The sequence below is a fragment of the Silene latifolia genome, chromosome 9, assembly GCF_048544455.1.
Source record: "Silene latifolia isolate original U9 population chromosome 9, ASM4854445v1, whole genome shotgun sequence".
Classification (NCBI taxonomy): domain Eukaryota; kingdom Viridiplantae; phylum Streptophyta; class Magnoliopsida; order Caryophyllales; family Caryophyllaceae; genus Silene; species Silene latifolia.
In genome coordinates, this window is record NC_133534.1 from 103,178,313 (window position 1) to 103,196,144 (window position 17,832).

The following is a 17,832-nucleotide window of genomic DNA, read 5'->3' on the forward strand; positions in this document are numbered from 1 at the left end:
AGGAAGGACTAAGTCGACTTGTAGGTGTTGTACAATCTAATCGATTCGGCTCCGGGACCCAAACCTTCTTAGGGATTGTAAGCTTATACACAACCTCAATCCCATCACAACAATAAGTGCTTCCATTTAGTAGAGAACATGTTTGTATGATCAACTCCCATGAATCCCCTATGAACCCATGACACCCTAGTGCTTTTAATCAATTATTTACATCTCACTTTAATCATCTTGCTTGTTTTCATTACTTTACTTTTATATTGTTGATTAGTTTAGTTGATCTCCTATCTCAACCCAAATTATGACACCCTAAGGCACAACCATTTGCAATTAAACATCCTACATCAATACCCGTCCCTTGGATCCGACCTTTACTTGCCTCTTTGCTAAGAGTAGTTTGTGAAGTTATAAATATTGTTTTGGTTAGGTAACTTTTGATGACGAGTTCTATACCGCACCAAAAATTGCGCCGTTGCCGGGGACGGTGTTAACTTGATTTGATTTTTGTTTATTGTTTTTAGTTTTGTCTCTTTACCTTGGGGAAGACAATCTCCTCAAGGTTGTTCTAATTGTTTTCCACTTGTTTGATATTTTGCATGTCTAGGAGATCACAAGGTAACTTGTTACCCATTGATCTTGAAATTGAAAGAACCTTGCCTAACAATAGAAGACTTGCTAGAGGTACTTTAAGAGGTATTGGAGAAATTGTGGACAACCCAATACAAAACCCACCACAAAATTAACCCACAATGCCTAAATTCTCTTCACATTCCATACCAACCGAGGAGAACCTACCAAATGGTACTCCTACACCACAATATTTAACCGGTAATTTCATTGCCAAATCCGCATTTATACAACTAGTTGAGAGAAGTCAATTTGGGGGGATGCCTAGTGAAGACGCTCATTCTCATATGGAGACTTTTTGTAACTATTGTGATGCAATTTCTCAAACCGGAGTTACTCAAGACCAAATTCGATGGGTCTTATTTCCCTTTTTTGATTGGTACCACGAAACAATGGTTAATTAAAAAGCCTAGACAAGGCTACTCTTGGTATTGATTCATGGAAGAAGTTGGCACTTGCTTTCTACAAGAAATTCTATCCTCCGAAAAAGACTAACATGTTGAGAGCCCAAATCACCGGGTTCAAACAAAGGGATGATGAATCATTGTATGAAGCATGGGAGAGATTCAAGGATACTTGTCGTTCTTGTCCACACCATGAACTTAGCGAGTAGTTTCTTGTGCAACAATTTTGGAATGGTTTATATGAAGACTCCCGAAACATTCTCAATATGGGATCCAATGGCATGTATACCGAAGTTGATGACAATCAAACATGGAACAAAATTGAGGAAATGGCAGTCCATAACTCGCAATATAGTAGGCCTCGGAAGGCTACTAGGGGAGGAAAGCATGAGGTAGATTCCATTACACAATTGGGTGCTCAACTAAGCGCTCATATTGACACCATCAATTTGAAGTTTGAGAAGGCCATGGCTAAACTTGAAGAGGCCTCCAAATCACCCAAACAAATGCTATGGTGGCATCATCCTCAATTCCAAGTGGAGTATGTGAGAGTTGTGGAACTTTGGGACATGACCAAAGTGAATGTAGGGAAACAAGTGAATGCTTTCCAAGCATACAAAAGTGGCACCCCTTATTCCAACTATTACAATGAGAATACCAAATTCCATCCAAACCTTTCATACAAAAGCCAAAATGTTCAAAATCCTCAACCAACATACACCCCATCACCAATGAGAAATCAAGCTCAAAGACCCTTTTACAACCAAAGCCAAGGTTATCAAAATCAACCCTCTTACAATCAAACCAATGACCAAAGCTTTGATGATCAAAGAGTAGTCTTCCAAATGAAAAAGAACCAACAAGAATTTTTCACTCAAATGTAAAAAGATAGCCAAGCAAAAGACATCACTATCAACAACATACTAGCTCACACAAAGATGTTGGAAACTCAAATGTCTCAATTAGCATCTTCTAGCTCTCAAAGACAAAAGGGGCAATTACCACCTCAAAGTAATCCCCCAAGACATGAGTCGGTGAGTGTCATCCATTTGAGGAGTGGTACAAGGTATGAAGGGCCGAAGAAGCCAATTGATGAAGACATTGTGGATGCTAGTAACAAGAAAAGAGTTGTGGGGAACTCTAAGGAAGAAGAACCCACCATTCAAGAAGTTTCAAAGAAGAAGAATGAAGAGAAGGCTAAAGAAAAAGAGCCTATTTTGATTAGACTTCCATTTCCAAGTCGTCCAGCCAAGCCTAAGTTTGATGAATAACTTGGAAAGTTCATGGAAATTGTGAAGAACTTAGAAGTCTCAATCCCATTCACGGAATTGATCAATCATTTCCGGCCTATGCAAAGTACATGAAGGATATTCTTACCAAGAAGAAATCCATCCGGAAGCTAGAGACTATTGCATTCACTAAAGTGAGTAGTGCTATTCTTCAAGGAAGTTCACCTCCAAAGCTCAAAGATCTGGGAAGCTTCTTTATTCCTTGCACCATTGGCGACACTAGAATCAACAAGGCTTTATGTGACCTTGGAGCAATTGTAAGTGTTATGCCATACTCGGTAGGCAAGAGGCTAGGAATGGGAGAGCTCAAGTGCACTAATATCACGCTTTAAATGGCGGATCGATCAACAAAGATACCTTTAGGGGTATGGGAGGATGTGCCCGTGAGAATTGGCAAATTCTTCATCCCGGTAGACTTTGTCATTGTAGACATGGAGGAGGATTCCAGCATTCCTATCATATTAGGAAGACCTTTCTTGCACACCGCGGGAGCAGTAATTGATGTGAAATATGGAGAGCTCACACTTGAAGTTTGGGATGAGACAATCACTTTTAATCTTGATAAGACAATGAGAGCTCCCCGACTACATGAGCCATATTTCAAGGTTGATCATTATAGCCGACAAAGTGATAGGAAGAAGTTGGCATCTCAATGCAAAGAACAAGCTATGGGTAAAGTATCACCACCCATATGGAAGAAAAAAGTGGATAATCCTCAAAGTACTTTATCCGGAGAGGCAGAAAGTTTCAACAAGAATGAGAGCTTGAAAAGCTCGCCATCAATCATGACAAGTAATGAAGAAGGCCTCAATGGCCATGACAACAAGAAAGAAGAATATAATCATTGAGAGATGTTTAACCTAGAGAGAGAAAGTGAAAAAAGCCGTCTTCTATAGGGATTAACAAATTGCTTGATTTCTGTGTCAACATGGCAAGGGAATCACCTAAATCTAAAAGTATTAAACATCATAGTACATCAAAACAATCTACTACATCAACCTCTATTAGAGCAGCAAAGCAAGTCTTGTTGGCTGGGCCTGATGTTGAGATTGATGTGGGTCAAAAGCAGTGTAGCATAAATGACATCAATGGCATTCCTACTATGAACATTGAGGATGGAATGGTGGAGGACATGGAGGAGGATTCTGAATCTGATAAGGATGCAGAAGAAGGACTCTGGTACCAACGTCATGGTAGAAAAGTGATGTAAATTCTTGAGGAAGAACCTGAGGATTTGCTTGAACTCTCTAAAGATGATGTGCAGGATGAAGTTGAGTACTGGAAACTGGCTGTGTATGGATTCATAGTGGGTGCTAATCCTCCTTGGCAGATCTTGGAAGGATTCCAGAAAAGAATATGGCACAAATACGCAATTGATAAGATTTCATTCTTGCCCAATGGGCTATTCATAGCCAGATTTCAAACAAACGAAATGAAGCAGGCAGTTTTCAATAGTGGACATTTTTTATTTCATAACAAACCCATGATTTTCAAGTCTTGGGTGCCAGATATCGAATTAACAAAAGAGGAGGTCAAATGTGTTCCTGCTTGGATTCGATTGAACAAACTGCCTCTTAAATTTTGGGGTAAGAGTATAGTGAAATTAGCTAATTTGGTTGGCACTTATGTCAAAAGTAATAATGCCACAGATCAGAAAACAAGACTAGGTTTTGCCTGTGTTATGGTGGAGTTGCAAATTGATCAGAAGTTCCCTAAAACAATAAAATTCTTGGATGAAAAGAAACAACTCATTCAAATAGATGTTGAATATGAATGGAAACCTACTCTATGTACTAAGTGCAAACAATTGGCTCATGAGAAGGACAATTGCAGGAAGGATAAGAGAGGGGAACTTGTTAAAGTAGTCAGGAAGGAGTGGAGACCTATCAAGAAGTCAGCTCCCAATCCTCCAATCCAGCTCCCTGCACATTTGGCACAATCAAGTTATCAACAAAATGACATAGCAAATATTAAAAAACCTGAGACCAGGCCTAGCCAGAATAGAAATGGGACATTGTTCCCTGTCAATGCCACATGGAAGGGACACCACAGGTCTAGCACTTTTAGGCCAGGAGCACCAACATACATAGAGACATTTTGTGGACCTAGCTTCCCTTAACAAGGCATTAGTGTATCTAGAATGTTTCCCCTACTCTTAATCCATGTTAAAAATTGGACTTTGAAATGTGAGGGGGATGAACTTGGTGAAAAAGCAACGTACTGTACATAATTTCCTATGTTCCAATAATGTAGGTCTTTTTGGTTTGTTAGAAACAAAAATAAAATCTCATAATGTGACTAAGGCATTGGTGAATGTGTTCAATGACTGGAGTGTCTCAACCAATACAGCTTATCATAGTGGAGGACGAATTTGGGTGGTATGGAAGCCTCAATTTTACAATGTTCTCTTCTTGGAATATAATGCTCAGTATAACCATCTTCAGGTGACTGATACTAATACCCAGCAACAATTTTGTTATACTGTAGTATATGCTTTCAATGGGATTAGTGAGAGATAATCTCTGTGGGAGAACCTCAAAAGAATCAGGGCATAATGTTGGGGTCCTTCGCTCATTGGGGGAGATTTTAATTGTGTTCTACAGGCAGAGGAGAGATGGGGTGGTAGTTATAGTTTGGCTGAGTCTGAGCCTTTTCAGCAGTGTTTGGAGGATTGTGAGCTTATGAACATGCTTACTTCAGGTTCTTTCTATACGTGGAATAATAAACAACCTCCACAGACGAGAGTATACAGCAGGTTAGACAGGGCTTGTGTTAATCAAGGGTGGGTTGATCAGTTCCCTGATTTATATGCCAACTTTCTACCTGAAGGAGTATTTGACCATGCCCCTTGTGTGATTGGTAAAGCAGATAGAGGACAGCACAAAAATAGGCCCTTCAAATATTTTAATATGTGGAGCTCAGCCCCTGATTTTGCTGAATGTGTGGTTAGGGTCTGGAATCAAAGCATTGTGGGTACTAAAATGTTTGGGGTGATTCAGAAACTGAAAGCACTTAAGCCTGAACTAAAAAAAATTAACAGGTCTTGTTATTCTGATGTTGAGAATCAGGCACTATTAGCTGAAACTAAATTACTTCATGTTCATCAACAACTTATTCACCAACCAAGTGATCAGTCACTCATGGAACAGGAATATGCAGCTCATCAGGCCTCTTTACAGTTACAAAAAGAAAAAATGAAGTATTTAAAGCAAAACGCTAAAGCACACTAGCTCACTGCAGGGGATACAAATTCTTCTTATTTTTATGGTCTAATCAAAGCTAGAAGGAATAAGAATTTTATTCATCAGATAAAGGATCATAAAGGGCTGATGCACACTGAGGAGGTTGGGATTCAGCAAGCATTCCTAGAATATTATAAGGCATTGCTTAGATCCAGTACTCCCACAATAACAGCGAAGACTCCATTGTTCAGAAGGGGACTGTGTGTATAGATTCACATATACAAAGGCTTTTAACTCCTGTCACACGTGAGGAAATTAAGGTCATTATCTTTAACATTCCAAATGATAAAGCCCCTAGTCCAGATGGCTACTCTAGTAAATTTTACAAAGACTCTTGGGATATAGTTAGGAAGGAGGTATCAAGTGCAGTTCTGGATTTTTTCACTTCAGGATCTCTCCTTAAACAGGTCAATACTACCCTTGTTACTTTAATTCCTAAAGTAGAACGACCTGAGACTGGCTTACAATACAGACCTATTTTTTGTTGTAACGTTATATACAAATGTATCTCCAAGGTTTTATGCAATAGGTTAGCTACTGTTTTACCTGACTTGATATCCCAAAATCAAGGGGGGTTCATTCAGGGAAGGAGCATCATGGATAATATTTTGATCTGCCAAGATATTATTAGAGTCTATGAAAGGAAAGCTATCTCTCCCATGTGTCTATTCAAGATGGACCTCCAAAAGGCCTATGATACGATGGAATGGAGTTTTTTGGATCAAATGTTAACAACTATGAATTTTCCCAGGCAATTTAGAAAGTGGATTATGCAATGTGTAACTACAACTAGTTATTCTCTCACTCTAAATGGGAACATGTTTGGCTTCTTTAAAGGGCAAAGGGGTTTACGACAAGGCGATCCTCTATGTCCTCTACTTTTCACTATATGCATGGAGTATTTGTCAAGACTTTTACTCTATTCAACTGCCAGCCCAGATTTTAAATTTTATCCTCTATGTAAGCCTCTGCAGCAGACACATTTAATGTTTGCGGATGATCTTTTATTGTTTAGTAAAGGGTATGCTCATTCTATGATGACCTTACTTAGAAATTTCTCTACCTTCTCTAAGACTACTGGTCTTAATATGAGTAAAGGGAAGTCCAATGCCTATTTTAATGGAGTCCCTGAGGGTCTCAAAAGTGATATTTTTCATATCTCAGGGATGGTGGAGGGCACCATACCTTTCAGGTACCTAGGTATTCCCGTCAAAACTACTAGACCGAGTGCACAGGACTGCAAAGCGCTTATTGATAATGTGGTTGAAAGAATAAGGAGCCTGTGAGCAAGGAAATTATCCTATACTTGTAGATTGGTTTTGGTCAAGGCAGTACTCAAAACTCTTCACACTTATTGGGCTACAATGTTCATATTACCAAGTGGGGTAATTACCAGGATTGAGGCCATCTGCAGGAATTTTTTATGGGATGGGGGGCAGACTTCATTAGGTCTCCTCTTGTGTCATGGGAAAAACCTTGTAGCCGCGAGATGAAGGGGGTTTGGGGTTAAAAAATGAGGTCCAGTGGAACAAGGCAGCTTGGGGGAAACTGGTATGGTGGGTTGCTACTCAACCTGATCACTTGTGGGTCAGGTGGGTTAGTGACATATATATTAAAGGGAAGGAATGGCAGACCTATGATCCTCCCACTAATTCCAGTTGGTATTGGAGGAGAATTTGTCGAGTCAAGAAACTTTTCACTACCGCATACCAGCAGCAAATATGGTCTGAGCAACAGGGGAAGGAGTATACCATTGCGAAAGGATACGACTTTCTCAGAGACAAGGGTGTGAAAGTTAACTTGCATGATATGGTATGGAACAAATGGAACATTCCCAAACATAGCTTCATTTCATGGGTGTACCATCATAAAAACATGAATACTATGGAAAAATTATACAGGTTGGATATTAGCGATGACGATACCTGCTGTATATACAAGATAAGCATAGAAACTGTGGACCATCTCTTTTTCCAATGCTCTTACAGTAGAGAGGTTCTCTCACGGGTGGGCGATTGTCTTGGAATTGTCTTACCTTACCAGGATCTGCTCACATGGCACCTGGGGTTCAAGGGATCCAAGCTTCAGAGGGGGGTAGTTCATGCTGTCATCAATGCTTGCCTCTATCACCTATGGAAACAAAGGAATCAGAGTAGAACGGAGTTAATTTTGCTGCATCCCTCGAAATTGGCCCAATTAATTACGGAGGAGATGAAGAAACGGGTCTCGAGTATTGTTTCTTTGCCAGTAAAAGGAAAGGATCGTAACTTTGTGTGACAAATCACTGGAATTTAAAAGTGACAAACACAGAAATATGAAGGATACATGTATTGATCTCCATGGTTGGATCTCAAGGAAACCTGCGGTCTGTTGCCTATTTGTTTTTTGTTTTAGATTTGATGTTGGTAGGTGGAAGTAGGCCTAAATTTGTTTTTGATGTCTGTAGTTGGTATAATGGTTGTTATCCTTTCTTGGGTTGTATGGGTTGTCCAATATGATGACCCATAAAACCGTGTATGGTCTCGCTTTTACTTTTTATATATATCTTACCTTTTACCAAAAAAAAAACAAGGAAAAAGAGTTGTTCTCATCAACTCATAATAACAATATTGGGGAGCAAGTGGATGAAGTTTGTGGTCTATGAGATGATGAATTTGAAGGGTTAGTCAATCCTTATATTGGTAATGCTATGACCCAAGTACAAGGCTTTGGTGATCATTTTAACTCAAGTCACCACGATGAAGATAACAATGTGCAAAGGTCGATTGAAGATCTTTATAATAACAATGAACAAGCCTTCGAGTACTTCTACAAGGTGTTGAGCAACATCAACAACACCTTGGCTATGCCCCCCTTGACATCTCATCCATGAATGAGAGATTGGTGGAGTCCTCCCTAAACCACCATTTATAAATATTCTAACCTCCTAACTTGCATTTTACATCTTGTATTGCATTCTTTGTCAATTTTGGATTTACATTCTTATGTTTTGATCAATATTATCATTATGAGAGGAAGTGAGGGAGGAACTTTAATGTTTCTTGATGTGTAGTGTTTAGACTAGTGTGGGGATAGCAATTGCCTAGGCTATCCGAGCCTTCGTAGTGCACCCACAATGAAGACCAAAGGAATGAAGAAGAAATGACTTGGGATATAAAGATCCCCACGGGTGGAACTGAACCCGTGAGGTACAGGAGTAATCCGAGTGTCCCCATGAGAACCCGCTCGTCTTGGAAGCCATCTGAGCGTCCTGACAGTAAGACGCTCGTCTTGACAAAGCTGAAAAGGAAATTTGGTACTGACTATGGAGCTGAGCGTCCCATGGAGAAGACGCTCATCTCTGTCAAGAAGACGCTCGTCTCATTGAAAATCTGCACGTCCTGGCTACTTCAAAAATTGGGATTTCACTCTGACTATGAATCTGAGCGTCTCTAGAAAAATCTGCTCACCTCCAATGAAAGACGCTCGTCTCCTCCAGAAGACGCTCGTCTCAACACGGGTTTAGGATTTCATTGCTGACTGACCTATAATCTGAGGTTCTCGTGCCTAATCCGCTCGTCTCCTGCTGCTAAGATGCTATAACACGGGATTTTAAACCTTCTTCCCCAATTCATTTCATTCTATTCAAACACAAACACACATTTAAAACCCTCAAAACCCTCAATTCCTTCATCTATAAAACTCAATTTCCACAACCAAATTCACCCAAATCAAACCCAAACTTCCTCAAAACACAATCAAATTACTCCTTTATCAGCAAAAAGCCATTCAAACATCAAAAATTGAATCGATTTTCTAGGGTTATAGGAAAATTTCGAAAATCCTAAATCGATTTGGGATTCATTGAAGCTTGGGGATACTAGAAGAATTTAAGCAAATCATTGGTTGTTAATACATTCTTAACAAGGAGAAGAACAATGGCAAGGACAAAAGGTGTAAACAAGGCACCCCCAAAATCAAATATTTCAAAGAGGCAACAAGCTCTTCAAGCTTCCAAAGCTTTGGCGGTACAACAAGCAAGAGTGGAAATTCAAGAAACTCCTACTCCTATGGTGGAAGCTACTACTCCTATTCCGGTTATTGAGCAACTACAAGAATATCCGGAGGTAACTTTCACATCCGATTCACATAGGAAAGCTTTTATATCTCTTGCTAAGAAAACAATTTTGCCCACCAAGTTTATTTGCCAAGATGCTTTAACCAAATTGGGTGTTCTTGAGAGGACTAAGAACTTCTTCGAGTCTATGGGGTTGCTTACATTATTTGATATGCAAGAATTGACTTACCCCTCCCTCACCATGGAATTTATAAGTTCATTGAAAATCACTAAGGTTGAGACTCGAAAGAATATTTAATTCCGCCTTGAAAATGTGGATAGAAAGATGTCTTTTGATGAGTTTGGCAAGGTGTTCGGTCTTGGGAACGACTCGACTTATGAGAAGAAGTCTTCAAAATATAACCCCGCCCCTTTATGGAAAGCGATCACCGGAAGAAAGTTTGAATCCTTCCATGAGTGTCGTGCCCTTTATATACACCATCCGGGTATAAGGGTATGGCATAAGGTTGTGGAAAATACTCTAATTGCAAGGAAGGGCACAAATCATTTCACCGAACTCGATTTCATCTACCTCGAGTCAACCATGAATGTTGACAATAAGTTCACCCAGAAATACAATGTACTTCAACTCTTACTCGAAAGGTGGCTTATGACAGACCATGGTAAGGAAGGAGCGGCCTTTATAGTAAATGGGGGATTGGTAACATGGTTGGCCAAGCACTTCAACCGGAATTTGAACAAAGATGAGACTTACAAGCCGGTTAGGGGAGGCCACCTTATTAATCTAGCCACTATGATTAACAAATTCCATTGGGTCAAGAATGACAACCTTGACAACAAATTTGAGTGGCTCACCAAAGATGGCAAGTCCTTGATTCTGCCAAACAAGATTTGCCGACTCAATGTCTGAAGCCCAAACTATCATCTTCCACTTTCCGATGAAGCCGAGTTGATAATGCAACAACATAGGGAAACCATTGTCAAGCCCTCCTCCTCCTCTATTGTGACTCCACCCTACCCGTTTACCTACCACGAATTCCGACCCGAAGATGTTGAGGTAGGTAACGATTACTTGACTCAATTAATGCAACACATGCATAAGCAAGCCTATGAAGACCGAGTCAATGCCTATAGAGCTCAATATCTGCCCCTCCTACACCTAGCTAGGCAAGGACTTCTTGACCCATCATGTCCTTTGCCTAGTTGAGCGGATAGGGAAGTGTTCTTTTCTAATGCTCCTAGAGATGCTAGCATGGGTGGTAAGGTTACCAAGGGGAAGGAGATTGTTGTTGAGAGTGATGAAGAAGAGGAAGAAGAGGTTCAAAGTTTAAGTGATTATGGTGAAGCCTCCGAGTCCATGGAAGTAGATGATGATGATGGCGATGGAAGTGATGTCGCTATGAGCGACAATTGAGGAATTAGCAAGCTTTTTGGAGGATGCCACAATCCATTGTGAGTTTCCTACACCTCCTTTAGCTTTGTTCATTTCTCTTGTTTTCAAATAATTCTATCTTGATCAATTGTTTGAGTCCTAGCAACACTCAAAGGACTCCCACGTCTGTCTCATTCAGGTGTCTTTTATTGTTCCCACCATGAAAAATAAAAAATGACAAATTTAATTTCATGCATAGCATTCTTGTGCATGACCTTTCCCATTTTAGACATTAGCAATAGTGTCTCATTTGGTTTGGGGAAGTTCAAGCACAAGCATTGGGAGTTAATTTAAATTATTCTCTCCAACCAAACAAAAATTCATGCATCATATAGTATAGTGTAGTTTGCATTCACTTGTTTTTATTCCATATAGTTTGCATTTAGTGTAGAAATCATGCATTCACGTATAACTTGCATAATTTCCTATCGTATTAGCCATTGAGGACAATGCCCATACTAGTGTGGGGATGGGAAATTCTAACATGACTCTTAAAACAAAAATGATAAAAATTGAAAATTTTTGAAAAATACAAAAACATGTCTTTTTATTTAATGATCATAAAAACCATAAAAAATTGAAAAATTAAAAAACCCAAAAATATGTTCATTCCTTTTTTAGTGTAGACCGCATGGTATGATCTTTCTAATCTCCTTTTTCCTCTTTATGTTAATGACTATGTGGCTTTATTTTGATTGATGCGGTATGAACAATGTGATTATAGGATTGCATTTAGATTATATGACATACTAGTTGGTAGAAGCATATGCATTATAGTTGTATATATTTTATTTGCATCATGGCATGTAGTTGCATGGTAGGAAAATTTTGTGAAAATGTCTATTTGGGAAGCTTGACAAGAGCATATAAGGCCCTTGTAGATACTTTTTTTTCTTAATACTTTGCTCATTAGAATGCTTCTAAAACACCCTAGGATGTGTCAAGCTAGTATCCTTTGACCCATGGATAAAGGCCTAGTCAAGAGTACCTTGTGGTGTGATAACTCATTGGCTACCATTTATTCCAAGGTGACCCTTGATACCATGCAACCATCTTCCATATTCTTCCACATTTTTTCATCAATGATGCGTATAGAGGTGGGCTAAAAATTCTAATAAATTTTAGCGGGAATCACGAATAAATTCAGTCCAAATAAGCCCCAAAGATGATGCGGATATAGACCCAATAGAAGAGGTTGTGCTCAACTTAGAGGACCAAGCAAGACCAAGCCCAAGTAATACATTATTTATGCACAAAAACAATTGGATGGGCTCAAGTAAAGAAACGGAAATATATGCGATTGTGGCTCAAGACCCGCAAGAACCTTGATGCTGTGTGGGAACAAGAGGGATGCCGTGTGGGAGCAAGTGAAAGAGCCGAAATATGGCGGCACCAAGGGGGGAGAATCCAATTTTAGATTTTTGCATTTTCAACCTAGTTTGAATAAAAGTTGACAAAAGGGTCTAGTTGTAAGTTCTATGTGTTCATTCATCCTAGAACTTACAAACTAGCATTAAATGCTTGCTTGGAGGCCAAGGCTTTTGTCCTATATAAAGGACCTAGCCTCCTCATTTGTAATCATCAAAGAATTAAGAAAAACCTTTTAGAGAGAGAAACTTGTGTTTCAATCTTTTCAAAGAGTCGATGCTTTCGAGTCTTGCCTTGAACTAAGGACGCGCTCCGCGGTTTAAGTTGAATTACTTGACGCGTTTTCGAGTAATTCCCCATTGTTATCGCTATAGGTCTAGTGATAGCAAATATCCCATTGGTTCGATCTCTTCACAAGAAATCGAAGTAAATATCCTTTTATTCTTGCACCAAAGAAAAACAAAAACAAACAAAAAAGACTTCCGCTTCGCCCAATAACGCATCTAGTGACACGATCTGGTCGGGTTGCACCTAGTGCATTCGGATCTTCTGTCTCACTTGAATCCACAATTAAGTCTTTCGCTCCGTATACGCTTCAATCAAAAAGGAAATGGGCATAAAAATTGTTCAATTTTAAGTTCAAGCATTGAAATGAAATGTCAAAAAGTTTGCAATTGCATCAAAAGAGAAGAGGAGTAACAAAAATGAAAACTCCTATGCTTCAAATATAAGCACACTCACTACAAATGGGGTAGCTTTGAAAATGTTCAAAATAAAATGCAAAAAGTTGAAAGTTGTCCTTATTGAAATGCCAAACATCAAAAGAAATGGCAAAAAAGAATATGTTCTCAAATGTCAAATGCCACAAGAAATTGGGAGAAAAAACAACAAAATCAAACTCCCATATGAAACTCAAATACAAATGATCCCTTTATCCATCGAATCAACTTTTGTGCATGGTAGAGAGGGGACGACCGTTATTCTTGTATAGGCAAGAAAGGGAATTCCGCGATCCTCCAGTGTTTCTAACAATATAGGGAGTCTACTTTTGACGAATGCATTTAACAATTGAGGACAAAGGTACCCTAGCTTGATACAACTTGGAGGTGATTTATTGGTATCCTTCTAGGCTTAGTAGTTTGAAGAAACCATATCTATGGTGGAGTGTGTACCCTTAGATTGCTTCCCTTGTAGATAATTTCTGCCACTTAGATGAGGAAAGTGGCTATTCATTTTTGTAGATGCATCCATTATTTGTTTTGTGTGCTTTAATGCTTGGATGTATCGCCATTTTGGCAAGCCCCGCCTTGCCTTCCAAGAAGGCATCATACCTCATGGTTGTCTTGTTGTGAATTGAAGGGGCGGAGTGAGACCTGCTAATTGTCTCACATCGGCTATATTAGTAGGTTAGTTTAAATAAAGGTCCTAGTTTTGGTCACCTCTTTACTCGGAACGAGCAAAGGTTCGGTTTGGGGATGTTTGATGTGACTCATATTTGAGCACATTTAGTCGCCGGATTAACCTCTTTCCTATGTTTTATAGTGTATAATTAGGTCATTTACTATCTTTAGTTTCCCATTTTGCCTATTCTTTGAGGTTTTGTCCCCTTGGTAGGAAAGGAGTGCTAACCTTGCATTTACATGGTGAAATGGAGCTAAATTGATCGCATCTAATGAGCAAGCGTCAAAGAGAAGACATCACTAGAAGGCCTATGTAGATAATAAAGTAAAATGAGCAATGATAAAAGGATCCCTGCATCCCCGAAATGATCCTCGCGGATTATGAAGGAAGAAAAGAAGAGAAGCTGTCTGCAAAGGAATCCGAGCGGATCAGGCACGATCCAAGCGTCTCCCTTCACCACCATCCGAGCGTCTCTAGGCCAAGACGAGCGTCTTACAGCTAAGGGATCCGAGCGTCTTCCAGGCAATCCGCTCGGATCATAGGTCAGAGAGCCCGTGCCACATCTCATGACGCACGGATCATTGCAAGACTAGCATGACGGATATGCTCATTTCCTTCGAGACAAGCATTTGCTAAACTTTTCTTAAAGACTTAATAGTCATTTAAGCCCTTAGTAACCCTTACCCTTGTTCTTAATCTTTAATATAAATACCCCATTGTACTACCTAGATTAGCATCAATTCCTAATCAAGTCTTATGATTCCTTAATACTCTATTAATTAAGTTGTAATCCATTCTTAATCAAGTCTTAATACAATTCTCAATATTAATCTTTCCTTAATTTCTCTATTGTTTTTCGTTTATTTTCGGTAATTAGAAGATTATTTGGGTTTATTTGGAGGATTGACAACCTTCCATCAATCATCAAGTACTTCTATTATTCTTTGCTTTATTATTTGGAATCATCTTCATAAGTATAATTCTCTCTTAACCTTGTTTAATTATTGTTAATCATTTTCATTTATTCATCATGTTTTTCTTTGCTAGTCTGATTGACAACCTTGTTAGCATGTTAAACTTGATAATGAGTGAGTAGTTTCCTTAGCTAGGGTTAATGGGGAATTAGGGGAAACCAACATGGGGATTGATTCATGCTTAATCTAATATGTTTTCATAATTAATTTGCTTGCTTATTGTGATTTCAACTTATGCACATGTTATGTTTGATGAAATGCGAGCCTATGAATCCTTGTATTTTTTACCCATCACCTATATTTTCAATTAGACTTGTAAGCTTATACACCAACTCGAGTCTCATTAGACCATGCATATAGTTGAATAGGAAGGACTAAGTCGATTTTTAGGTGTTGTACAATCTAATCGATTCGGCTCCGGGACCCAAACCTTCTTAGCGATTGTAAGTTTATACACCAACTCGATCCCATCACAATAATAAGTTCTTGTATCTAGTAGAGAACATGTTTGTATGATCAACACCCATGAATCCCCTATGAACCCATATCACCCTAGTGCTTTTAATCAATTATTTACATCTCACTTTAATCATCTTGCATGTTTTCATTACTTTACTTTTATATTGTTGATTAGTTTAGTTGATCTCCTATCTCAACCCAAATTGTGATACCCAAAGACACAACCAATTGCAATTTAAAATCCTACATCAATACCCGTCCCTTGGGATCCGACCTTTACTTGCCTCTTTGCAAAGAGTAGTTTGTGAAGTTATAAATATTGTTTTGGTTAGGTAGCTTTTGACGACGAGTTCTCGACCGCACCAGAACCCATGACACCCTAGTGCCTTAATTAATTGTTTATAACCTCATTTTCTTGCTTTGGTTTACTTTCAAGTGTTTACATTTCCTTTTTTAAGTAGTTTAGATTGCAAACCTCAAACTCAACCCAAATTGTGACACCCTAAGACATAACTTTCTACAATCGATAACTTAATCCAATACCTATCCCATGGGATCTGACCTTTACTTACCACTCCACTAAGAGTAGTTTGTTGAGATTATAAATAGTGTTTCATAGGGGGAATAGACGATGATTCCAAACCCTCATCAAAATTGCGCCGTTGCCGGGGACGGTGTTCAATTGACTTGTTATCATTTGTTGTTTTTAGTTGTGTCTTTCTTAATATTGGGGAAGTAAAACTCCTCAAGGAAGTTTTAATTGGTTTATAGTTGTTTGATTTTTGCATGTCTAGGAGATCTCAAGGCGAACCTTTGCCTATTGATCCCGAGATTGAAAGAACTTTGACGAATATTAGAAGAATTGTTAGAGGAAGTTCAACAATTGTGGTTATTGGAGAACTTGTGGACATTGGTATTGTTCAATCGGATAGTGTTGAGTTTATTAACCCTTTTGCAAGACAAGGAGTGGAAAACCCAATTCCAAACCAACCACAAAATCAAACTACAATGCCTAAATTTTCATCTCATTCCGTACCAACCGAGGAGAACCTACCAAATGGTATTCCAACACCTTCATTGCCAAATTCGCATTCATACAATTAGTTGAGAGAAGTCAATTTGGAGGGATGCCTTGTGAGGATCCTCATCTACACATGGACACTTTTTGTGACTGTTGTGATGCAATTTCCCAAATGGGGGTAACTCAAGACCAAATTCATGGGTATTGTTTCCTTTTTCCTTTATCGGAACCCGTAAGACAATGGTTGAAGAGCCTAGACAAGGCCACTCTTGGTATTAATTCATGGAAGAAGTTAGCACTTGCCTTCTACAAGAAGTTCTACCCTCCGGAGAAGACCAACATATTAAGAGCCCAAATCACCGGGTTCAAGCAAAGAGATGAAGAGTCTCTATATGAGGCTTGGGAAATATTCAAGGATACATGTCGCTCTTGTCCTCATCATGGACTAAGCAAATGGTTTCTAGTCCAACATTTTGGAATGGGTTGTAAGAAGATGCAAGGAAAGTGCTCAACATGGGTTCTAATAGAAGATTTACCGAGGTTGATGACAACCAAATTTGGGCAAAGATAGAGGAGATGGCGGTTCATAACTCTCCATATAGTAGGCCAAGAAAATCTACAAGGGGAGGGAGACATGAAGTTGATTCCATCACACAATTGAGTGCCGATTTAGGTGCCCAACTAAGCTCCCATATTAACACAATACACTTGAAATTTGACAAGGCCATAGCTAAGATGAATGAAGGCTATCAATCATCCAAGCAACATCAACATGTCAATGCCATGGTGGCAACCTCTTCTATCCCAAATGGAATGTGTGAGAGTTGTGGAACTTTGGGTCATGATCAACAAGAGTGTAGGGGCACAAGTGAGCAAGTGCATGCTTTCCAAGCATACAAGAATGGCACCCCTTACTCCAAGTATTACAATGAAGACACCAAATTTCACCCAAACTTCTCATACAAAAGCCAAAATGTGTATGTTTGTAGTAGTATGTCGATTATGACTATGCATGTTGCAGTATATTTGGAAATTTGAGTCTTTGTGTAGAATAAAGATTGGATTTGTGTTGTTGTTGATATTATTAAAGGTAATGGCAGTGCTTTTAGTAGTATGTCGATTATGACTGTGTGTAAACTTCGAGGACAAGGTTCATTTTAAGGGTGGTAGAATGTAACATTCCATTTTGGTGAGTGATCTCGCTTGGTGGATTGTCTTGATATTGGATTTGCTAGTGGATAATATGTTAGTGAGACGGAGTTAGCGGCATTTGTGTTTGGTATTCGGTAGTATTATGGAGTTAGTGTCAAGAGGCTACGCTATAGTTGATATGATATCATGGGCCACGTTGTGGAGGTAGGCATAGTTAGTGGAGTTAGTGTCGAGAACGGGGGAAGAGAGTTGAGTGGTGTTGGACGGTGGAGTGTTATGTGTACATGTTTTACAGGCTGGGTTTGATCTTCGGGGATGAAAATCATTTTAAGGAGGGAAGACAGTAATACGTTTGTGGTCTTAGAGTACTCGATCGAATAGGGGGTACTCGACTGAGTAGGTTGTATGT

General features: G+C 39.2%; 1 protein-coding gene and 2 non-coding genes across 3 annotated transcripts; 1 reads left to right on the forward strand and 2 right to left on the reverse strand.

The window, feature by feature from the left end:
- Window positions 1–1,120: 1,120 nt before the first annotated feature.
- LOC141603342 (small nucleolar RNA R71) lies at window positions 1,121–1,227 on the reverse strand. Its single transcript, XR_012525224.1, has one exon. It is a non-coding gene; the product is annotated as a small nucleolar RNA R71 (small nucleolar RNA).
- Window positions 1,228–3,245: 2,018 nt separating this feature from the next.
- Window positions 3,246–7,836, forward strand: LOC141601429 (uncharacterized). Its single transcript, XM_074421713.1, has 7 exons — window positions 3,246–3,518; window positions 3,582–4,416; window positions 4,571–4,761; window positions 4,921–5,516; window positions 5,732–6,751; window positions 6,872–6,944; window positions 7,042–7,836. Exons 1-7 carry the CDS (start codon window positions 3,246–3,248, stop codon window positions 7,834–7,836), a joined length of 3,783 nt encoding a protein of 1,260 aa, XP_074277814.1.
- An 8,775-nt stretch (window positions 7,837–16,611) lies between these two features.
- On the reverse strand, window positions 16,612–16,718 carry LOC141603756 (small nucleolar RNA R71). Its single transcript, XR_012525612.1, has one exon. It is a non-coding gene; the product is annotated as a small nucleolar RNA R71 (small nucleolar RNA).
- Window positions 16,719–17,832: the final 1,114 nt, after the last annotated feature.